We start from the raw sequence: 26,013 nt of genomic DNA on the forward strand, positions 1-26,013 counted from the left end.
CTCCCCACCACATCAGTAAGGCAATGGTGCTATTAGTTCCAGCAAATACTCTACTCATAGACTGTACTAGCCAAACAATTAAGTCACTCCATAATTTAAAAAGTACCCAGAAGCAACTTTGCATATGCACTAGTTTTTTCAAAGCACAATGGAAAGTTGTCACATACTGCATTTACAAGAGCTGCAATCTGGTTTAAACATGAGTTTATTTTAAAAATCTTCAGCTCTCATCTGTAGGCTACTCCAGAACCCAGTGAATTAGTATATAGTTACTATTTATTGGAAAGCTTCCTTCTTTAGGACACCTTAACCAGCACTCAGTAGTTTGCTGAAATTGTGAAAAGAGCTGAACCATCAATCTTCACTACAGACAACCATCCACAGGTGTACAGGATATGAAATGTGAAGTATTCAGGATGAACTTTTAAATTTTGATATATAGACCTCCAATCAATCAAATATTCTGCAGATTACAAAAAATTTACGTAACTAGCAGCCATATAACAGAGAGCTTTTTACAGGTACTTAAAATACACTTAGCATCATGTCATGAGCTTAGGTGTGCTTTTTTCCCTTTGTCTTCTTTCAGATACTCATGGATTTTAAAGCATCTCAACCAGATTTTTAAAGGAAATCAGACACTACACAGGTTAAACAACATGGTTCTATTAAAAACTATCTTTAACCATGGCACTCAGTGACAGCAATACAATACTTTTTTCCACAAAGCAACTAATATAAAAATATGCCATAAAATCATCTGTAGACTAATATGCTAGTACATACATATAATCATAACATTCTTTTATAAACTCTTTCCTGAGATACCTTGGGTTGTTTGATTTTCTTGTATTACTGGATGCATTATCTTTATGATTCATCTAAAACAACTGCAAAATATTTTGAATGTGCAGGACACTCAATAACATGTAGAAAGTAGTATGTAAATATATGGCAAAGAAACAGCTCTTAGAAATTATGCACTTTTTTACTTCGTTATATTTTTTAACATTTGGCTCCTTGGGAGACAGAAGGATGGTGCATGAAAAACCTGAAATTAGAGCTATGAACTGACAAAAAGCAGGAAAGCATTCAGGAATGTTAGGAGTTGGAATATATTATAAATGATACAAAGAGAAAGCCGTAAGTCATGTTGGCTATGTATTGTCTTACAAAGCAACTGGACATATCTTAGTTCACAGTATAATAAATATTTTTACTAATCTGTTTTGGAAGAACAAATGTCTTTTAGGGTTTCAAGCTCCTGTATAAGTTTCTTGTTCTGAACTTCTAGCACTGCAACACGACTCTCCAGACATTTTATGTATTCTTTCTTCCGACGTCGACATTCTTTAGCAGCTTCCCTGCAAAAAGCAGAAGTAAAAAGTGCAAACAAAAAAGCCATTTGCATGCCATTAGAAAGCTCAGCAGAGTATGGAGACTATGACAGAATTCCAAATTTTGGAATATCTCCCAAATCAGTCTGAAAACACTAAGCAAAACTGGGTTCCACAAGGGCCTCAAGTGTCTCTTTCTCAAGTTCATATGGCAATCTGTAGAATTGCTTCCTCTCATGCCTTGATTAAAGTTCATAATAAAGGAGGTCCAAATGAAAGACAGTTATTCTGCTTTATGACAATAAAGATCTTTGAGGGCCTTGAGTTCCTCAATGAGAGTCTTGTTTTGGTTTTCAAGCACAGCCACACGATTTTCAAGACATTTGACATATTCTTTCTTCTTTCTGCGACATTCTCTGGCAGCTTCCCTGGAACCAATACAAGGCAAATGACTACAGGAACAGCCACAATATGGCAAAGACTGGATAAATGCAATTACCTGCAATCCCTGTGGTTCCACAATAACAACAACCACCACCACCACCAGCTGGATTGCACAAACAGAACATCGGATAACAGCCAAAAGCAGTAACATAAGCTAAAACATAATCCAAAACATCTAGAACTTGAAATGCATCCAGCATCACCAAATACAAAGATGGAACCAATACACAGAAGAACTGAGAAAAACAGGAAGTAAATTATAATATATTGACTTGAATTGTACTAAACATTAGGATGGAAAGCAGCATTTCTTCTTCCAGTCACATTCTACTTCGTGTGTTTATCAGGAGCATTATCTTCTGCCATCAAAATCTTAAAACCAAACCCAGAGAATATACTTTCAGAAAACACAGACATAACCCTACTCTCTTCAGATAAAAAACTAGACACCAAGCTTACATGAAGATAAAAATTTACAGCATGTTGTAACAATGTACAGTACAATTTAAGCCCAAACAAATACAATTTATTAGCATTTCAGAACTGGCTGCCTGAGCACATGTTAGCCACATGAGCCTGTGCTGGCAAATGACAGCCTGAAGCCACTCTTGTAGTTCTGCTAAAAGTCTCTTATATTGGAGTTAAACGCTTTGGCTAGTGTGTTCAGAAGTTTCGTGTGACTAAACAAGCATTCAATTCCAGAGGAAATATTAGAAGTACTGGGAGTCCTCCTTTACCACCTTGGAACATGATAAACTATCAAATTGTGAATTGCAGCAAGTTATGAGCTATAGCATAGGCACTAGTTTTAAAACTGAAGAGAGAAGAAACAAAAGAGGCACAACAATGGAGTGATCCTCATAAGTAATTTAAAATAAAGGACAGGCATGAGAGCAAAGCAATACTATTAATTCAATCATAAGACAAGTGGTTAAGCAGTGGATTAGAGATCTGCAGAGCAGACTATTTCTACTATTAATCTGCCAATAACAGAGGTGGCTACACATTTAAAAAAGACAGACTCCCCTAAGAATAGCAAGAAGAATGCACAGAGAAAGACTGACATTTACAACATTCAGTCAAGTCCATGACAACTAATTAAAAAATACACAATATGACTCACAAAATGACCAGGGCACTGCAAAGTATCTCATCCCAGAAGCCAAGTATTTAAGAAAGTCTATAATTATCATTCCATCTTTGAATAAGTCACAGCATCATTAATGAACAGCTGCTAATGAGATCCTCAGCTATTTTCCTAACCAATTCATTGCTGGGATATTTTAAAATGAAAAAAATCCCTACAGATGACCCTACCGGTCATTTTACTGTCAGTAGTGAGAGAGGACGGGAAGTAAAATTCAACAAAAAGTATAACTCTAGGTCATCACAAAAATTACCTGATATTGATTTCTGAATCGCTTAATATTTTCTAATTAAAAATCCATGGGTATAAGGTCAACTCTAATCTTCCAGAGCTAATAGCCAATACTCTATTCTAGAAGGACATGGGATGACAGACTATTTCCTGCCTTCCCTTCATCAATTACAGGCAGTGCTCATGACCTTAGGAAGAAAACTTCACTCTAATGTTCATGGGGGAGTGGTTTGCAACACTATGAATTATTATATAGTCTTACCTATTTTTCAAAAGTCTCAGCTCTCTCTTGCGTGTTGCCTCTTCTGCCATTTGCTGAGGGCTATGCAAAGTCCCTGGTGAGGCTGCCATAACCACTCCCTGAGGCAAGGTAGTAGTGGGAGTTCGAATTTGGTAAGCTGGCATGTCTCCAGTGGCAGCTGTATAAAAGAAACATATTTTAAAATGTATGGCAAAAAAAGAGGTATATCTGAAAATAACAGATTTCTGAGAATGATTTATCCAGGTCTCAGATACGTAAATTATTTCACAGGTCTGTAATGACACAACTATATTTTAAATCTTAATTAAGTTTATTTCCAGACTGTAAAGTACCTGAATTGCTCTAGCATATGACCCCACTAGCCAGCCAGACTGAAAGCTTCCACATGGCTCTCTTCAGGTAACATGGGGAAAGCAGTTTGAGAATCAGTTTGAGCAGTCACACTTATTTCCTGTTTGCACAATCCCAAAAAAGAGGGTCCATGCTGTTGCAGCCACTGAGGGTTGCATGCTACCCTCAGTAGCATGTAACCTGTACAGGACTTAGTTTGCTTCAGAAGACAACTCTTTCCTTCTTCCTTGTGATAGCAGCAGTACCAGTTTACAGCCTCTCCTCCTCTCACAACAGCCATCTGGCAACTCTTGGATAAGGAGTGAGAGCTGCTGTAGCTGCAATGTAAAGTGCTCAGAATGTACAGGCATTTGTTCCCTGGGCAAGAGGAACACACATGGGATGCTGCAGCATTAGCAAGCAACAGGAGGCAGTGGCTGTTACACAGGAAGGGGTATAACTGCACAGTAAATCAGAGAGCAAAAGTTCAGATCCAGCTCCTGAGCTTAGCAGTTTTGTGCTCTCCCCAGGCTAAATGCTGATCTGATGTGACTTGAAACCAACACCTTTCTAGCAGTCTCACGTCATTTCTTTGTTTCAGACGTACTTGTCCCCTATGTGATGTACCTCAACTTAAAAACACTGGGGAAATCCTAAGTACTTGTGTCTGGTCTGACAGAAAACAAAAGCAAACAAAAAATATATTCCTCTTTACATTATAAGCAAGTATTTACCTATTCCTTTCCATAAATATTTTGTATTATGATAGAACAAAACTTCAAGTTTTGTCATTAAAGCTGAAAGTACATAGCTAAAGTGTACAGCTGATGTTTCAGAGGCTATTATGTTACACTTAGCTTATACTTTAATTCTTTAAAGCATTATTCAAATAATGGAAAAACATGTCTCACAGTTTAACCCCAGACGCAACTAAGCATCACAGTCACTTGTTCACTCCACCCACACAGCTCCCAATGTAGGATGAGGTAAGAATTCACAGACTGAGATGGGAATAATTTAATGAAAATAAAATAAAATAATGAATGTAATGAAAAGGAAAATAACATAAAGAAAGATAAATAAAATCAAGAAAAATAACTGACACAAATTAAAAGCAATTGTTCACCACTCACCAACTGATGCCCAGCCTGTGGCTGAGCAGCAGGCCCCAGGCCACATGATGCCTTATGGTATGGAATATCCCTTTGGCTATCTGGGGTCAGCTGTTCTGACTGTGATCCCTCACAGCTTTGTGTGCACCCCCAGCCTACTCACTGGCAGAGCATGAGAAGCTGGACTTAGTGCAAGTACTGCTGAGCAACAAACAAACCAAGAGTGTACTATCAACATCTCTCTCATCCTAAAACCAAAACACAGCACTAATAATATACCAGCTAATAGGAAGAAAATTAACTCTATTCCAACTGACACTAGGACAACCTGGAAAAATAAAATGTAGACAAAAACATCTTGGGGAGGCTGACAGGTTGAGTTGTTAAGAAACAACAGTTAACTACGGGGGGGAAAAGTTAAACAATAAAAATACACTATTGTTCTTACTATATTAATGCAAGTGCTTCATTAATTCAAAACAAAGAAATAGAATCAAGTCGTGTTTAGACTACAATTCCACAGCCATGTCCTGAAATCATTATCAGCTTAAATCCCATGCACCTCCCCCCGCCTCAGTCCTGTGGGTAAAAGTGTTTGTGGAATTACAAGATGAACTGGACCAGTGAACTGACCTGGATAATCCCCCGGGGATGTGGAGGGAGGGAGAAATCAGCCCAGAACAGTCCTGTGAGCACTGACAGGCAGCTGCCATGAACACAGGGCTTGGTCATCTCGTACATCTACAGAGGAATTGCTTAACCCTTTAAGTCCTCCACATTTCTTAGCAGTCCCAATCACATCAATGGAATGATACCTCAGCTCACTAACTATATAAATAGAATTTTAGCAGCTCTTCAGGCTCACCTTTAAGCTGGCCACATTACATATATTTTATAGACTCCATGGTAAGAACTACCTTTTTCTATCTCATCACTAGGTATTAAAGAGATGTTATCTTTGTTTGCCTTATCTACAAAGAACTAGAAATCCAAGCAAAACCATTTTGTAGATCAGATCATGGGGAAAGCTCCACAAACCAGATCACCTCAGATGGCAAGACCAACTACTTTGCTGTTTGTGTCTGAACTATGTTCAGATGACAGCAAACAAGACTTACTGCAGCTTTTGTGCAGAGGACTCAATGTGATCATGTACCTCCAGCAAGACTAAACAAAATTTAGTCCCTATCTCAGCAGGGATCAGCAAACACCATTGATAAGTATTCTAGTCTGAGCAGGTCCCAGTGGTGGCAGTCTCTGTCTGACTGTTGTCTTACTTATAAACCTGCCAGCACAGGAACACAGATAAATAACTATTCTGGTGGTACAGACCTTGCAAATCCAGACACCACTGTTTAGAAACAAGAAAAAAGCATAGCATTGACAAAGTATCTTTTACCTGTGCAATAATATATGCTTAATGATATATCATTGCAAAAAATATTTCAAAGACTGAAAAATGTTTTGTATATTATCTGAAGAAATTACAGTGTACCTGATTTCCCCAGAAAAAGACCTTTGGAAAGATGAAACAGGCTTTAAACAGAGTGGGACAGACTTACTTTATTTCAAAGTTATTTTAAGCCTAGTTATGTATCTATATTACAGTGAAGCATATCTTCCATTTCAGCATCTGAGACAAATGTCACACATACTTCATCCAGACTGACAAACTTCTGTGGCTGTTTCTAATGACACTTCACAAAGGTTTAATGTAATTCCTAAGGTACCAGAAGTAGAACTGAGAATATTAACAAAGCAACAGACCTGGAGTTGGTGCATTTCCCTAAAACATTGCCCCAGGTAATTTTTTATTTTTTTTTTACTCCTTAAAATGCAAGGGAATAAAAAGTCACTGAAAACCTGAAGCTTTTAGTTGAGACTTACAAAAAGAAAATGAAGAAAGCCAAAACACAGCTAGTGAAAAAAAAAAAAAAACAACCTGCGTTTTAAACAAATAAAAAAGCAACCAACTAAAAGAAGTAACTTGCTGAACACTAGAGAGCATCCCTGCACCCTTTCAGTGACTACCCAGGAGAAAAAATGCCCGATGTATTTGGATGCCTATTCTCCCCCTCTGTGAGTCATAACAGTGGGACTTGATTATCAAAGGGTTTTTAATTTCACCACTAAACTGGCTACACAACGCATGAATCATTATCCCTTTGAGCATTAAAAACATCGACCTGGAGAAGATATTTATCTTTGGATTAATGAAACAACGTGCGCCAGCACTGAGCAGCAGCACGTAGGAGCCGGCAGGGAAGTAGTTAATGTTACCAAGCTGCCGGAGGCAATTGACGAGGCAGAAAGGAACTGACTAAATTCGCAGCATGACTTGGAGCTGACGTCAATGTGTATCTTGTTTGGAGTTTAACTTTTCCAGTTCCCTACTGCAACACGATTCCAGGAAATCTAATGACGTCAGCCTTTTGAACTCAATTAGCCGAGGAACAGACCATTTTAACAGTGGAGGAGAAAACATGCAGGCATTACAATACTTCAATTATTACCCTCAAATTTGTTCCATTCACTGTTTTTTTAATAATGGAAGCATAGGGTTGAATTGCACTGCTGAAACAATTTCTATATAGGCAGGCTTAAGCCCATGGCTATCAAATTTGTACCGTCTACTGCTTAATAAAAAGGGCAGTTGTCATTTTTACAAAACAAAAAGCAATGATAAACACAGTAACATATGACTATCGCTACAATAAAGAAAAATGCAAAAGTAGAGTGGTGGATTGTTTTCAGCAAAATCCTGCATGAAATAATAAAGAACAGTTACTGAATCAATCTGTGCAAGAACTCTTGCACTAACAGTGATTTTTTTTTTTTTTCCCCTCAAATGAAACTGTTAAAATTCCCCTGGAATACTACACTAAGTAGACAGAATTAGAAGCTATTTGTATGCCGTTAGAGAGATGAAAGAATTACAGCAACAGGTTCAAAAGAAAATGTCACAAATACTAACTAAACACTGCACAGATATACAAAAATACCATGTCAAAGGCTAACAAAATTTTTACCTGTTTCATCTCCTGTTACAGCCATGATCAACTTCTGCACACACGATTCTGCTGTTCCTCTACCAGAGCTCAGCATGAACTGTTCCAAACTACCAAGCATGTGCGGGATTACAAGCAAGAGCACTGACATCACAATGACCTCACTTGCTTACCACTGTCATTAACATGCTCCATCACTGGAACAGCTCACTAAAACTGCAGCCCAAAGAATTCCTTTTCCAGTAAACCTGCTTTTTTTTTTCCCTCTTCCATATTGCTATAATCCTAGCTTTGTTCTTTTCCCCTGAATTATTCATAAAGCTAGAGAAAGCACTCACCACAAAGCAGGCTGTTAAGAAAGACCTGGAAAATCCCAGCACTGACTGACAGAAATTAAAATGTGGCTCTAGCATTCATGAATGAATCCAAATGATAAAGTCATGATTGGATAGAAAATAAGGCAATTTAAAACAGACATGCAGTTGTTTTCATTGGAACAGTTCCACTAAAAGGCAGAGAACTGTGTTGGACAGACATGCAAGGCAGGAAAGCTTAATAAGCTGTAACAAATAGGTAAATGAAAGGCTAGAGCTCCTTGCATTGCAGGAAAACCCACAACCCACTCATTTAATTTCAGTTAAAAGCTTCAGAAATTATTAAGGAACACTCCAACAAAGTAAGTCAACCTAATACCAGTGATTTCAGATTCTGTAACAAGCAGAACAGTAACTCTGGGTAAAGGCTACCTCTTCCCCCTTCCCTCATTTTTCAAAATATGTCCAAGAGATCTGGTTGACTTAGTTTTAAAATATATATTTAAAAAAAAAAAAAAAAAGGCAACTCAGCTCTAAGAGAGTTACTCCTTATTTGCATCAATGCAAATGAAATTAGTTTCAGACCAAGAGTCTGGTTTGTATGTAGGGCACAGCAAACTTCTAAGGTCTTTGTAATAAACAAATTCAGCCTGGTAATTTACAAACTGTGAAATTGTGCTGGATGGCAGCAGTGGAAACTTCAATGTTTGCACTGATATTCTGTGTTTTCCATCCTGTGTTTACAGGAGTGTCCTGTGATTACTAGACCACTTCAGGATGATATGTACAGAAGATCAGAACTAAAGCACAAGAAATTAAAGCCACAGATTTCAAATATCACTAACAATATAATGAAACCACACACAGATCCCAACAGAATGATTTTTTTATATAACTTTTCTACACTCACTTTGACTAACAGTACAACACTTCCTTCTTCAGCTACCAAAAAAATCCTTAACCTTTAATGTACTAGGAAACTGCCCAAACACTAGAACTGCCTCTTATTTTGCCAACAAATGTAAACTTGTAGCAAATATAATGTCACTCAATTGGATCAATACATTTGGCACTTTTATCCTAACATTTTTCCACACCACAGGTTATCAGAAAATACTAAGCACAGGGTTTATTTATGTGATCTTATCCATTATTACATGAGATTCATTAAGAAATACTTTAGAAAAAAATATCAATACACATGCTATCTGAAAGATTCTGAAACAGTATCTGAAACAGATCTTTTCTGTTTCCAGGTATTTGTTACATTCTTTTATTCTTCTGTGATTAAAATACATATATATATATATATGCTGACTACCCAAAATCATAAAAATACATATATAAGTGGTAAGATTACTAAGCAGAATAAATTTTCTATTATAATATATGCTATCACAATATTATGTGAACAGTCAACTACAAAGTGTACATAAATGACAAATGTTTATAACCTGTATTCCAACAGACTTTCTAGCACAGACAAGATGACTGGTAGTAAGGACATTTCAGGCACTTGAATATTCAACTTATTCCATTGTCTCACTCCATCGTGATTAACTCAGGTTTGCTGCTGTATTACTATAAACATCTTCAAGTGCTTTCATACTATTTTTATACATTTCTCTTTTACTATAGAGGTTTTGTTTTTTCTATAGATTTTCCAATATCAATATCATGTAGAATAAGTTGAAGCCTTTTATCTTATCATCTCCAAGTTCATGCTCACTTACTGTTTGCTTTGTACTTTTCCCTGTATATGTTATGTTGCATTTTTCTTCTGGTTTAACAGCTATGAGGCTCACTAAAGCAGTGGAAATTGAACCAAAGGAATAGAGAATTCCAGGAAATAAACTTCTGTAAGCATGGGCAGAGAACAAATCAATTACTTAAAAATACGTAGATGCTTCCAGAAACATGATAAAAAGGGTATTCAGTAACTGCCTCTGAATCCATTTACAAAGTTTCCATCCCAGGTGAAACACTTAATGGGCAATTCCATCTTGTGGAGCCTTATTGCTGGGACTGAGTAGCCTGGCCAGAGAACAGTCCTGTAATGGAGAGTCTGTAAAGGAAAGTCAGTCAAATGGAATTCCCAAGGATGGAAATGCTGCCAGATAAAATCCTCAAATGCTGTGCTTCTTCACAGACTTGGGAAGTTTTAGGAAGCAGTTGAGGAGTTATTCTTTCTGCCCCTGACGCCAAAGCTCTGAATAATCAAAGCAATACCTATAAAATACTACAGTCAACCTGCAGAGATGGAGGCGGCCTCTGATTGAAGGGATGTGTAGGCACACACAGAGAAAACGCATTAGACTCATACTCAGAAAAACATGCAGTACTAGAGTGGGAAATTGGTTTGGGGGACAGCCAAATTTGGGTCTTAAGGCTTTGTTAAGAATGTATTCATAATGACATTTAGGGTATTTGTAGCACTAAACTCTATATACTAAACAATAAATAATACTATACTCTATACTCTAAACAGTAAAAACTAGCATTTGGCAAAGGTGTTTTCATTTTACAGTCTTAAAGCACTTGAAATGCTTCTGGGAAGTCCTGGGACGATAATGTATTTCAGCATTTATTTAATGACCCTCATCCACTCCATGAACACATATCTAAATCCTTTCTAGCTCTTCTCATGGCTTATTTCAGATAGCTGTTTTGGCTAAAGAAAGTATCCATACAGCCTTCCCTCCATACTTCTCTGTGTCAATAAAATAATTTCTTTTTATATTCTGTATATCCTCCACAGCTATTAATTTAGCATCTCCATAGAGAAATCTCTCTCCCATTTTCAAAGGTTTTCATCACATCATGTGTGCACTTTGTAGGACCATCAAAGTGTTCCTCTGCGAGAAAACTAGCTTCAGTAAAAGATCTGCTTTCTAGTAACTTCAAGAGCTGTAAGTTGCAAGGAAATTCTTCCTAAACATATCCCAAAATCTTCAGAATTTGTGTTGCATTAACATTAGCTGCTGAAAAAAACAAATTACTTTAATATATTAAATGATGTGGACCTTCACACCTGAAGTGAGATGCTTCTCACTTCAATCTGTAAGAGTATCTTTACTCCAATTAAACATGTCTCAAAATCTGGACAAGAGAATCCAAATAAGAAAGTGATGTCATACTGCTATTTCATTCTTTTTAACCAAACATAGTAGCTGTCTTACTAAGCAGAGAACATGAATCCCTTCCTAAGCCTCTTTCATCTTGCTATGAGTATTTTAATTAATAGTGCAATACTATTACAAATAGTGCAATACCACAAACAAAATAAGAAATCTTTTAAGAAAAATTGTTTAATATGAAAAAACCAAAAATGGAGTAGAGAAATAAAATATACCTTGAACAACAACTTGGCTTCCAGGAACAAAAAACTGTTGCGTGCCATCAGATGACTGTGCTGCGTATTGCACAATGGTAGCGCCTGGCTGAGGAGCTCCTGAATTTGTCAGAGTCTGAATTGTACCACCTTGAGATATGGTAACTAAATAGAAAAAAAAAAGAAAGAAAGAAAAAATAGTTAGGCAATAGAAAGACACAACACATGGTAAAAATCATGAAATAAACATTGTCTTACAGGACTGCTGGTCTTTTCCTTGCTTAAGGATCAATTGTATGATAAAACTTAGGTAATAATAATACTGACTTCCACAAATATAAAGCCTGTTGTGTAGTATATGCCATGCATATAACAGATAAGAAGCAGGGTTAAACACATTTTATCTGTTTCCAGAAATATTAACTCTACTAAAATAGTTTAAAGATGGGGGGAAAAAAATAGTAGCTCCTAGCCATATAAAAGTGTTGTTTTAAATACTAACACAGAAGTTATTTAAAAAAAAAAAGATTTAAAAAAGATGTTTATTGACTCTCACAAAACAAAAACTAGGACACCAAGACAAAGGAAGAGAAAGTTGGCCAACAGTAACAACCCTTTCCTTAGTGTAAGAAGAAGTTTAGCACATTTAACCAGGTTGTACACAGTTGTATGTAGTCCAATCCTCATGTAAAAAGAGAAACATAACCAAGTGGGGTTTTTCTTTCAATGTAGTAGCAATATGAATAAAACAAATATACTTTCCCCATTAAAAAAATCATACTGCATTCTTGCTATAATCAAGTATTTATAAAAATGCAATTCCCTAGAGACATTATTAATTGTATATTCCTTTTGAAGTTAGCATTGCCTTTGTTAAACACAGAAATACCTACAGTCATAGAATGGCTTGAGTTGGAAGGAACCTTCAAGATTATGTACCTCTAACTCCCCTGCCATGGGCAAAGGCACCTTTCACTAGATCAGGTTACTCAGAGCCTCCCCATCCAACCTGGCCTTGAACACTTCCTGGGATGGGGCATCCACAGCTTTTCTGGGCAACCTGTTCCAGTGCCTTGCCACCCTCAAAGTGAAGATTTCATCCTAATATCTAAACTAAGATACATCTATCCTCTCTAAAGCTGCTGCTCCTCATCCTATTGTTATGCTTCCTGAAAAAGAGCATATCTTTATCTCCCTATCTTTTCTGTAGGCCCCCTGGAAGTACTGGAAGGCTACTCCAAGGTCTCCCAAGAGCCTTCTTTTTTCCAGGCTAATTAATCCCAAACCTGTCAATCTGTCTTCATAGGAAAGGCCTCCAGCCTCTGATAATCATCATGGCCCTCCTCTGGATCTTTTCAAGGATGTCCATGTCTGTCTTGTGCTGGAAACTCAAGACCTGGATGCAGCACTCCAGGTGGGGTCTCACCAGAGCAGAGGGGCAGAATCCCACCCCTCAATCTGCTGCTGATGCTGCTCTAGATGCAGTCTAAGATCTGGCTGGCTTTCTGGGCTGCAAGCACACATTGCCAGTTCATACTTAGTGTTTCAGCTACCAGCACATCCAAATCTTCTCAGTCCACTCACTGCCCAGCCTGTATCCACGTTTAGGATTGCCACAACCCATACACAGGACCTTGCACTTGGCCTTATCATGAAATTTGCATGGGTCCACCTCTCTACTCTGTTAGAGTCCCTTTGGATGGGATCCCTTCTCTCTATTGAGCTTTGAGTATCAACTGTATCATTAAGCCTGGTGTAACCTGCAAACTTTCTGAAGGTGTATTCAACCCCACCTTCCACATCTCCAGTAAATACTGGTCCCAAACCAGATCTCTGAAGGACACTACTCATCACTGGCCTCCACCAGGAGGTCTTTGAGCCAATTCCTTATCTATCAAGTGATTCACCAGCCCAATCCATATGTCCTATGTTAATTAAAAAAATCTTGAAACTTCTAGCTGAGAGCCCCATTTCCAAGAAGTAAAAACTCCTTTCTCCCCCAAAAGATATTTAATCAATGAACTATTAGTGTACTTAAAGTGATCTGAGATTACAAAAGTCAGACATAAAAAAAGATTCAGGCTTGCCAACTCCTCTGAATTCATTGTCAGACTACATTATTTGATGCCATTCTTGACGGTTCAGCTCTGCTTATCTCAATACAGGATTTGTTAGATACCTATGTGAATTTTAGAGATTGCTGATTTCTAATGTTCTGTTTTGACAATAGTAGGTTATCTCAAAAGTTCAATTTCAGATATAAACACTTGAAAGAAACTGAGATTGCCAAATCCCAACAGCTGAATTAGCTTCTTTTGGGGAAAACATGGAATTTCTCTCATGCTAAATTAAGTTCAGAGCCTTATCTGCAATACTGAAACAGGGTTCAGCATGGACCTCCAGTCCTGCCTTTAGAAAAAGGAGTATGTAATATAGGAATTAGTTGGGTGCTGCACATAGGCTCCATAAGGCATTGAGAAGGGGAAGAGTGTGGCACGGTGTAGACTGCAAAATGTTTCAGTCTAGCCTCCAAAGCACAAAGTGCCCATTTTAGGGCAGGACAAAAGCGAGAGAAGAAAAGTAAAGCATTGTATCCTCTACTCTTCACAAAGTCCAGGACAAGAGTAACAAGGTTTGTCAACTCTACCTCCCAGAGAAGCTACAAAGAGCCAAATTCTGCCTCCCAGAGTTAGCACCAGGAATGGTAGATCTACAACATCACAGAACCACACAACATAAACCCCAGTCAGTTTGGCTTCCTAAGAAGTAAAATATCAGCACAGACTGATAAAAAGCTCTTGGCTCCACAGTGAACCTGGGCAAACAATTATGTCACAGCTGCCCTGCAATTATTCATTCAGATTCCAATCCAGCGCTTTATAAACAAAAGTGAATTAACTCCAGTAACTGCTTCCCTTACAGGACTGATTCCTGCCATATTCCCAGAACAATTCTCTGCCTATCCCCCCATTCACTGTCCTGATCTTAAGCACTGCACACACTTTGTTGTGCTGGAGCTCTGCTGAAATCTGGGTCTTTTATGATGAATACAGGACTTTCCTGGACAGTCCCTGCAGCTGAATGTCATGTAGGTGGATGGATGCAAGTGGCATCTTCTCTTCGAGCTAGAAGACAGTACTAATACCACTCTCTGAGTATGATCATCAGCTCTAATCCAGAAAAAAAAAACAAAACCAGGTCTTTTTCCCTTCCAAAACTGGATATGGAACTAAAGTTAGTCTTTCCCAAAAGATTTTTTAATTCTCCAACTGTTAAAAGTCTGTTCTAAGACAGCAAGTAACCCAAAAAACAGTGAAAGATCTAGTAATTTTCATTCCCCCTGCATTTTTTTCACGCAGATCATCATGATATGCACAAGGAAGCAGGGGGGTGGGAAAGCTGATTCACACACTCCAACTGAATGAACAACTCTTGCACATTAGACCACTAACACAGGTGAGGAACTAATAATTTTGTTCAGTATTAAATTAAACCAACATGACAGAACTATAGCCAACAGAGTAGGTGTGTAGTCAGATGAGAATACAAGGCTCCTACACAAGACAGCACCTTGTGCAAAACTACCCATTTCCCTGACAGAAACACATATGTTGATGGAGGTAGCTGGCAAAGACATTTTATCTGGTCATGTCAGTCTGTCTGCTTCCGTAAGCCAAGAAGCTCCAAGGAAAAAGATATTTGGAAACCATGGCAACATACCATTTTGGCTGGTGAAAAGAAAGTAGAGAACAGCCATCAATGCTGCTAATAGACAAAAATACATTTGTTTTCCAGAAAAATTTACTTATCAAGTTCTTCCATAAAGAGTCATCCCAGACATCCAGACATAAACACACAGTCAAAATAATCTTCTCAACTAAACTGCCTTTCCTTTGCAGGAATAGAGAGAAAAGTAAACAAAAAAAGGAACCAGCAAATGTAGTAGCAAACACTTCTTTTAAACCAGGGCATAGTACAGATGGCCACAGTGATACCACAAGGCCAGTTCTTCCATGAACACTGGACAAGCTTAATGCATAAACTACTGGGTGTGGGCACAGGAGAACCTGTGCAGCCCATTCTGGCCATGGAGAGAAGGGTCCTCAGGCACAGGCAGAAGCACAGAGCTACTGACAGGAGATGTAAAGATGAAGGAGGTACATGGAGTGACCCCCTGCATCATACACAGTCTCAAATCAACACTGGAGTAGCCTCATTGCTCACCCAGTGCTCCTGGTTTTAGCTAACAGCAGTTCCTGAGGATCACAGGAAACCAACAGGATGGCTCAGAAATGCTTCAGATCTGTGCTTCATACATGTAAAGACTAGGGGTCAACAGTCAAGTTCTCTTCAGTAAGTTCCAAATTAAGACCCCCCTCTATTACAAGGAAATTACCATCCTTGCTACCACCTGGCCTAACCAGAATTAAAATACATAGATTTTGCTGAGGCAAAAAATATTTCAACTTATGAAAATGAACTTAAAAAAAAAAATCAAATTAATGAACTAATAAATTCAGCAAGAAAAACTATTTCCAAGAAGAAAAAGCTCTCAAGACAAAGTTTTTGAGCCAAAACCAAGAGAGTCCCTGAAGGCTGACATTGCATTTTGAAGCAATGCCCCATTATGATGAGAACGTTAATTATACAGCACACATTTTAGGCTACAACTATAACTTAAAGAAAAAGCAGCAAAGAACAGAAATCTCCCAAGCTTGCCTTGTAGCCAAGTTTAAATTAAGACACATGAGATTTAATTAATTTTTTGTGGATTGTTCTTATATTGTCAATGATATTCTCTGTTGCTTGGTTTTCAGAAGTAAATGTCTGATTGAATAAGAAAGCAAAACCCCTTAATTTTTTTATTCACTTAAACACTTCCCTGTCATGATTGTTTATAGGTGTTCCAAATGAAAATATATTCCCCTAAGAATTATCCTGCAAGACACTGCAGTCAAAGTACATCTCTGGCTTCCCAGAGGAAGCTACAATTAAACCTAAGCTCTAAAATTTCTTAGAAATCCTACAGGTTTACAGGCTCACTAGGTGAGCCTGTAAATATATATTATAATTTATATATATATTTATATTTAAATATAAATATAATTTATATATATTTATATTTATATATATATTTATATATAAAATATATATTATAATTATAATGCCTAATACACAGGCATTATAACACTTAAAGCCTTGAAATGGCAAGTATATATATACACTTAATTAAACCTAAGAAAAATTTTTAAAAAATTCAAAAATCAAAGAAAAACATGTATTTTTTCTGAGAATACAAGAATACATGAACACGTGCCAGACTCTGTACTGGACAGCCGTAATTTAGGATAGCCATATTTTTTTCCACAGAAAAGAACATCTCAGATGCCGGACATCACACAGCAAACATTTATTTATGTCTATAGCTTACAGAAAGGGTAAGAAAAGCAGCCTAGGGGCACAAGCAAAATTACTTTCTATGCTGAAAGGATAGATATCATAGGCAAATTCTGTCTTCTTACCATTAATAAATTAGTTTAGTTGCATAAATTAAAAATAACTGAAGATTTCTAAGGGTGAATAGAACACAACTAGAGCCATTCTATCCTCTTTTATTTGCCACTGCAGTGTTTTAATAAACTTCCTCTGCTTTCTCCTTTCAGGAAAAAAACTCCACAACATTTCTTATGTAATCTTCCTGTCATTATATCAAAGGAAAAACACCTGCACTTTAGTGTGTCTGCTTATGAAAAGCCATTAAAAACCCCTACGAACTGTAGGAGTGAAGCTTTATAAAATACATAATTTTAAAAGAGTTTCTATTGAAAAGTTATCCAAACTGATAACTGATTATCTGATTGTGTCCAAAGAAGACACAGAGTGCAAGTTATGCAACACTTCTACTATAAACGCAGGAATGAAAATATCCAAAAGCAAATCTGCAGAACAGAACTGCGAATGTAACTTTTAACTTGCATTTGGATGATGTATCAAATGTTGGAAACTTAAAAACTAATGACAAAAAGACATAGTCCTTTTAAGAAAGAAAATTGGAACTGAAGTAATTTCATATTCCAATCTTGTATTTCAAAAAACTCTACTTGCCATTTCATATAATGAATAGCACTAATACATATCAAATCACAAGAATTTGAAACTGCAATGATTTGTATTATAAACCATTCACATAAAAGTGTCAACATTTTTCATTTCAGCTGAGCCTCACCTCCACATTTTAATGCATAGAAGCTCTAGAAAGACTAAATATAGAAGCCAACAAATACAACAAGAAAGAGACTACAAGTCTATAATCCCCATGTTAGAAAAAATAGTAATTACTTAGAAATACAGAATCTCTTATTCTTCATCAAAATCAAACATCCCTACTGCATTATGTAACTCCTAGAAACAAAACTGTTCTATGTATGTTCTGCATCATCACAAAGTACTTTTCAAACATACGGTATTGCCCTGTGTTAGTATGATACAGGCTGGTTGGCATGGCCATTGCAGAAATACCAGAAGGCGTTCCTTCATCTTCTGACTTCTCTTCTTCTTCAATCTTCGATACTGCAGGAGCATCTGAAGAGAGCTCATTCAAAATTTTTCTAAAAAAAGAATGTAAGTAATTTTATGTACTTAAAAATCTATACCCATAAGAAATTCAAATAAATGACTTTTATCAGACAGTTTTTCTGTAATAAATAAGCTGCCTTTACAGCTAGCAAAACCAAAATGAAAAGTCCTTACCGGTATGAAGGCCTTCTTGAAAGTATTTCCCTACGTTTTTGAGAATCAATTATCACTTCTGAATGCGCAGCTTCATCTGCAATCGATGCTACCTGTAATAGCAAAGTTCCTGAAATTCATAACTCCATTAAAAAAAAAAGCAGCAGAGTAAAATATTTTTAAAAATTCCTTCCATGATTACATATGGGAAGTTTGTTGACTTATTTATCACTAATCATGTGAATTTGGACTACTTTTTCCAATACTAATAGCAAATTCTGAGATTGCCCAGACACAGCCACTCAGAAAAAAATCTTCCATTTGAAAAAGGGAAAAGTCAATATAATCCAGGTTACTTCTTTTGTGAATGATATTTAGAAAAACAAATAGAAATTGATTTCTTTAAATATAAAAAATTATACAATTTAATTAGCTCTTAAAAGTGAGCTCAAACATCTAAAATACAGAATACTGTGCTAATATGCCTTAAGTAATAGTATAGAATATAAAAGTTCCTTCACACCACACCAAAGCTATTTAAAAAATAACTTTATTTAAATATACACATTTATTAGACTTACTAACACACTCATAAATACAAAGACGTTGCTTAGTGATGTTGTATAATTTTTGGAAATGCCTGAGAAGTCCACAGCACATCATTTTCTCAGACTTTAGTATTTTCATATATTCTTCTTCTCTTAAAATTACCCCAGACAACATTAAGGCCTAGAGCTGAATCACACTTTTGACCAGCACCTATCTTACTACACAGAACTGAAAGTCCTTATTGAACAAGGAAAAGGCATTATTTTCTTGGATTCTTTTAACTACTCAGAACTTTTGCTGTATTGGGATTTTCAAATTTAAACAATGTGAAAACATTTTCACATGAAGACAGACCAGACTGCAGTTTCAGATTAAGCACTTTGTTAAACTAACACTGAACAAACATGATATAAGAGACTAGAAGACTTCAAGTGTTTGAACCAGCCTCAGTGGAAGCTCAGGAAATACAAGGAAGAGTTCTAGAATCAATGCATCTGCCAGACCTCAGTGTTTGATACTAGAAACAAAACCTGCTGACCTCAATAGAAAATGACTGTCTGGAAGGTTCTGGAAATTTATAGGCCTGGGTCAACACAACTCAAACCTGTAGAACTACACCTTGAAGGAACTGCTGGTTATTGCAGAACAAAATTGTTACTTCACTTATTAATTTTATTACATTACACTTCTGTGTAAAAATATTTAATGTAGCCTCATTTTGCTGGGTAATATGCAACAAATGTTAGAACTCTGTGTCTGACACCTAGGGGGTAAGAGTTACTTCTGCATGTGTACAGATGGATAACTCCAAACTAGACATCAGAGCTGACTGCAGAGATACAGGTGCTTTAAGAAGTTTGTATTCCTCCTTTTGCAGGACAGATCAATGCTGAGCAGCAGAGAGAAATCCTGAAAGACATTTCCCTCTCAATATGCCTTCAGAAACCTCCTTATGGATTGACCTTCAAGCCTCTGGCATAATCCTTCTAAAGTGAGATAATATTGCACAGCCAAGAAAGAGCCTGGGCATCCTAACTCAAAACAAAATTTTCATTCTGCTGGGGCATGGAGGTTAATAAATGATCTATTTGTCCCAGGATAAATAGCTCAAAAACAAGACCTCAGTTGTCTTTAAACAGTCATATTCCCCTAACAGCTACCAACAGAACTCCTAATTTGTGGAGATGGCTGAAGAAGTTTGGAACAGTGATACTTTAGGAAGAAGGTAAGGAAATCACAAGATGATTCAAGCATTTTAATGTGTGTATTGGTTTTGCGCAGCCTGGTTTTTGGTAGCAGAGAGGCCACAAAGGTGACTTCTCTAAGAAACTGCTAGAAGCTCTCACGATATCCATTAGAGCCAATCTCTGTTGGCTCTGCAGATGGATGCGCCACTGGCCAAGCCTGGGCCAATTAGAGATGGTTGTAATGCTTCTGTGTTAACATATCCAGGAAAAAATCAAAACAAAGGTTGGGGGCACAGTTTCAATTCAAGCCAGGAAAGCGTAGGAGGTGAGAACATATTATGGAAACAACACACAGATACCGAGGTCAGTGGAGAAGGAGGAAATGCTCCATGTGCTGGAGCCGAGATTCCTCTGCTGGCCACGATGAGGACCATGGTGAAGCAGCTGTGCCCCTGCAGCCCATGGATCCACGACAGATGCAGAGATCCACCCACAGCCCGTGGGGGAGGTGCCCATGCCAGAGTGGATGGATGCCTGGTGGAAGCAGTGGTCCAGCAGGAGACCCAGAGAGAGACAGGTATTGGTTCCAAGCTGGAACAGCCTGTCCTTGGAGGACTGCACCCCGTAGAAGATTAATAACCCATGCCACAGCAGTTTTGGGAGCATGGTTTGCCCATGGGAGTGACTCACATTGCAGCAGTTTTGAGAGGATTGCTGCTCAAGAGACTGTAGCCACACTGAAGACGTTAATGGAGAACTGTCTCCCATTGGAGGGACCGCTCAGTCTCACTGAGGAACAGCTTCTGTCCCCATGCAGCCGGGGAAAACCTTGGGTGATGAACTGACCAAAACCCCCACACTTTATCTCCCTGCACTGTCAGTGGGAAGGAGGGAGAGGCTGGGACAAAAAAGGTGTTTTTAAGGGCTTATTTTACTTCTCCTTATCCTGCTCTGATTTTGTTAGTAATAAATTCACTTTATATCTTTAAGCTGAGGCTGTTTTGCCCTTGGAGTGCTTTCTCACAGTCCTTATCTCAACCCATGAACCCTTTGTTAAACCTTCTCTCCTCTGCCCAGCTGTAGCTGGGAAGGGTGAGTGAACAGCTTTGGTGGGTGCCTGGCATTTGGCAGTGTGGTGTCAAATCGCCACAATATGGAAGAGGACATTTTCTACAAGAAATTTCAAAAGCTTTAATTTTCATCATGACAGAGAGAGAAATGAAGACTTCAGATCACTCTAATGGCAAACAACCAGCTCCATAATGGTAACAAACAAACCATTTTTTCACGGACGTCAATCAGATTTCAACTTTACCTGTTTCAACTTCATCTGCATTTGAACAAATTTAACTTCAAACATAACTTCATGTTAAGACTTTCCAAGACCTGATACACTACAGGGGGGGAGCAAGCAATAAGTCAAATAACAATTTATATCTTCCTACAATAAAACAACATTTAACAAAGCAATAAGGAATGCTATAAATGTATTTTTTAATCTAAAAAGCAACAGCATTATGAGAAAAACTTCTGAGCACCTTCCAGTTGAAAATGGCAGATATGTGAGGGAGAGGTCATACAAGGTTTAACACCAACCTCCAGCATACTTCTTTATTTCTTTTTTAGACTGATTTAATTTCCCAAGTTCCCCACTGTCTGGCAGAGGGAGGGTAGCAAGTTGAAGCCAAATGATCTGGAGGAAATGACAGATGGAAGGATAGTGTACTGAAAAGGATCACAGAAGGGCTGAACACCCTCTGTAATGGAGTCTTCTATAGCATCTTCAGGCCCTTTCTTATCCAGATGAAATCAAAGCAAAATCCTGGAACTAACTAGTCAGTATTAATTGGGACAAAACTTTCCTGTTTCTACTCCTTTGGGAAAGGGTGGACAGCCAGAGTTCACTCAATACAACAAATAGTTGATTTCCACTCTCCAAAGATGACACAGCAGCAGCTGGCAAGAGATTCCTGAGAAACTTCTCCCTCTGAGCTTTGAAAAAAGTCCTCTATCTTTGCATGTATGCCCTGACTACACTGACTTAAAGAAAAGCAGTGACAGAAACAGAGAATTACTAATGTGCCTATTGAATAAAGGTTACTCACGAAAATTACAGTTAGAAAGAATTCCAATGAAAAAGGATATTTACTTTGAATACTCTGTTCTGACTCCAAGTTTGATCAAGTATTGACATCTACTGCACCTCTTTCAATGGTGATCTAGGATTTCAAAACCTTGAGGTGTCATCATCTACATGACGCTGCTCAACAATAAAATTTGCACTATCTGATCATGGTTTTATTCTCTTTCTCAGATATAAATCATATATATGTCTTTTTATTTATTATACTAGAAAGTTACTAGAAGCCTCTGACATTAAAGGCTTCTCAAGACTGACAATGCATGGCTTTTCCTTAACATGTTGCAATGGCCACAGGTAAACCCCTTCCCTCATAACAGGGAGAGGCGTATCACCTCTCTTACCAGAAACATCAATTGTATCAGCAAAAATCAATTCAGCTGACATTTCCCAAACAGATTTTAATAAAACTACAGCAGAGGCCCTCCTTGCTACAAGAAAAAAAAAACATCAATGAGAGGCCTAGGAATTTTCAAGACACTGCAAATTCATTCTCTTGCCTTTTCTACTTTTTAAAAACTCTCAAAAGTCTTACATATTTTGCACCAATTCCTGTTTTCTAGTTCCAGCAAGTTCAAACATGTGAACATTTGCCACATAAATGTTTGTTTTGAGGCTGCCCGTATTTTTGGTATCTACGTACCTACATCCACAAAAAGCAATACCAGATACTCAAACAGGGTCCGATAGGGCTTAAAAACAAGGAACCACTTGATATAATATGCTTACTTCTACTACATCTAGACCCTCTCCAATAATACAATAGGAGATATGTGAAAATTTATGAGTTCATAGTCTCATTAGAAATATTAGAAATTATGTTCATAGGATTTAACAAAATGCAAAAACTGCAGGATACACTGAATTAAGGCCATGTTATGACACAAATTTGCTATTGCGTAAGTTCAGACTCAAGTTCCAAGACAATTTCTTGTAAGATAAACAGGAAGCATTAAGGAATTGCTTCACAATGCTTGTAGTGCTGCTGCTGGTTGGATGTTTGCCACCTTTCCCCCTGCTGTTTCCTGTACCATCTGAGTAAATCTTGCAGCATTGGTTGTAATGGAGAGAAACTGACAATCGGCTGGGAAAAGAGTTATGAGGTACCAAATATTCATGAAAATGTAACAATAAAAAAGCTAACCTGAATAGCTTGCATGTGTGGTGACTGAATGACTGAGGGCTGTGTGGCTTGAATAACACCCTGGACATGAACAGTTTGACCAGAAGGCAACTGCACTAGAGTTACAGCTGGAGATCCTCTTCCAGCACTGGAAGCAGCTACAGAAACCTGCAAAAATTACAATCATCATGTTTAAATAAGACGCCTTAAGACTTCAGGAAATGCTTTTACAAGTGATAACTAAAATAAACTGATTTTGTTGTCACATCTAAAATAGCTTAGATGTATATAATTATCACACACAAAAATAAATTAGTTTTACTAGTAGAAGTTTCGCATGTAACTCTCCAAATGGTCTGTAAATCTTAAAACTGTACCCTAACAAACTACAATTATTTGCTTTTTCCTCCAGAGACTTTGTATTTTCTCTTCAATCAATAAAAAAAACCCCAACCCTTGGCCATCACACACCAAATCTGCAGTTGCTAGCATGAAGGTTAGGAAGAACCTCCAGAACCATAACAAAATTCATGCATATTCACTGGTGTGGAATGTCTGCAACAACATAAAGGGCAGAATGTTCTTAGGAAAAAAAAAACAACCTAGAACTGCTTTAGTTTTGCTCTGCTGAATAGGTAAGAAGTTATGCTTTTTAGATGGATGTCTCAAGAGACATGAGAATTCTTCAGATAGCAAAAAATCACCCTGTTAAATACAGCCATACAAGGTTTTGTAAATTGATTTAGTTTGTATATAATTATATATATCAAGAAAAAGAGAGCTGGAGTATGTCAGTGCTTCAAAACAACAACAAAAATAAAGAATAGCTGAATCTTCCTTGAGCCTAGCACAGCCATAGAACAGCTTTCCCCAGCCTGTGGCTCTCAACCCTCAGTGCTGAGGTCGAATGCATTGAGAAACAGCTTGACACCTATGGGCTAAGAAATGGTTCAATATTTCTGCAATTACTGTTAAATCTATCAGCAGAAACAAGTAGTGATGCAAATGGAAAACACTACAATCGATCTCAACTTGTGTGATGAAACATCTCTAAACTCAGAAAAGAAAGACAATGACAAACATAAACCATCTCATAAAAAGAAATACTGTGTTTTTCAATTAAACTGCATTCAAAAGCCTTATTTCTATATTCTGCACTTTCAACAATGAACTTGGACTCACATATAAAATTCTATTATTATTCCCTTCCTAGCTTTGTTCTCAGCTCCAAAGGTATCTGGTAAGAGCAGTAAATGTAAAATAAGATGAGAGTAAGAAGAAAAACATGAAGAATGCTGAATATTAAAAACAAACAAACAAACAAAACAGTTAAAGAAACTTTTGTATTTTTTATGTATTTACACTGAAGTGGTCTTTTTAAATCCAAATATAAAAGTAGTTTTCATTCCTGATCCATACGATACTGTTTGTCTAGAAAATAATTCCTTGAAACCAGCAAAAAATTTTAACTACTATTAAGTTGCACTGCTACCAAAAAGTCCTGATATTGGTTCAAATTACCTCGAAGAAAAAATGTTTCTAGGAAACAAAGACAAGATCTTGTCAACATTCACTATACAACTATTCAATGTTATAGGAAACTGAACCTTTTCAAAAAGCAGAACAGCTGAGGGCATTTTTAACCCTGAAATGAGTTTCTTAAATCATTCCTTAAATGGTATGAAATGGTAACAGGGAAATAGGACATAGAAACCTTCTTCCCAACCTATTCAACAAATGCTAATATTATGAGAAATTTGTCAGAAATAGATATTTGATATTAAGCTCTAAAATCTCAAATTAGAGATTTGAGATTTTATGAGATTAGTCTCAAATATCTGAAGAGTATAATTTACTTTGTGGCAAAGCTTACATTCTAAACCAAAGCTTCAAGGAGCCATCACAGAGCAGACTAAATGTTTACAAAGCATGCTAACTTTTAAAAATGTTATAAAGGCAATTTCACCAAATCTTTCCATTTACTGCTCTTTTTGTGAGAATTGCAATTTGGTACAATACTCAGTGAGTCAGAAATTAACTTTCTGAGTAAAACAGCCATGAAACAGTAAAAGGCGAACAGTTTAAAAGTTTGTTGTTGGTACACCATGGGTTAGTCACATATAATCAGGAAATAATCCAGTACTTGAGATTAAGAAACTACATTCATTTTAAAACTCCTTATTCAGTACAATCCCATAGGGAAAGAAAAAAAAAAAAAAAAAAAACAGAAAAGAAAAGAAAAAAAAGAGAACAGAAAAAAAAGAAAAAAGAAAACCTCACTCAGCTAATACTCCTTTGAACTAAAGTTTACAATTTAGCAAGAAATTTTTATATTACCATTAATTCGGGTATGAAAAAAAATGAAGGGGACTAAGTGCTAAGGGAAGAGGAGATGGTAGTATTATAAAATTTTCAAGGTTCATATTCTGGATCAGTTTTATAGATATTGGAAATTATTATTAGAATTTTGATTCAGATTTCTCTTTACAGTTTTCAAGCTGAATATTCCTGTGTCAGCTGAAATACTAGAACATTTTCATGCTATCATGCATAAATCCTGACTGAAACAGATTTGGCAAAGAAATTTCTTTCTGACATCAGTGATGAGTAATGCTACCTTTAACATCATTACTTCAAGGACTGTCTGGCACAGCAACTGAAAACAAACCACAGAATCAACTCAGGAACACAGAGGCTGAAGGGAAGCTTAACACGTTCTATGGGTTCAATGCTCCTAGGCATGCAACCATCATGTCCAACAGCTTCAAC

At 37.1% G+C, this 26,013-nt stretch overlaps 1 protein-coding gene across 11 annotated transcripts in view; it reads right to left on the reverse strand.

Moving 5' to 3' along the window:
* Window positions 1-650: 650 nt before the first annotated feature.
* Window positions 651-26,013, reverse strand: part of CREM (cAMP responsive element modulator) — a 35,865-nt gene continuing 10,502 nt past the window's right edge. For 4 of the 11 annotated variants that reach the window (XM_058831577.1, XM_058831579.1, XM_058831578.1 and 1 more), the window contains exons 3-8: window positions 23,266-23,412; window positions 18,267-18,358; window positions 17,979-18,124; window positions 11,538-11,681; window positions 3,422-3,578; window positions 651-1,765 (exon numbers count right to left, since the gene is read on the reverse strand). In XM_058831577.1, the coding sequence (XP_058687560.1) occupies window positions 1,621-1,765; window positions 3,422-3,578; window positions 11,538-11,681; window positions 17,979-18,124; window positions 18,267-18,358; window positions 23,266-23,412 (831 nt within the window). In that variant the 3' untranslated portion in view covers window positions 651-1,620. Of the gene's footprint in view, window positions 1,766-3,421; window positions 3,579-7,892; window positions 8,043-11,537; window positions 11,682-17,978; window positions 18,125-18,266; window positions 18,359-23,265; window positions 23,413-26,013 lie in introns of those variants that run through there. The other 7 variants (XM_058831585.1, XM_058831581.1, XM_058831576.1 and 4 more) reach the window with 6 other exon arrangements.

The sequence above is a fragment of the Poecile atricapillus genome, chromosome 2 (genome assembly GCF_030490865.1).
Source record: "Poecile atricapillus isolate bPoeAtr1 chromosome 2, bPoeAtr1.hap1, whole genome shotgun sequence".
Lineage (NCBI taxonomy): Eukaryota > Metazoa > Chordata > Aves > Passeriformes > Paridae > Poecile > Poecile atricapillus.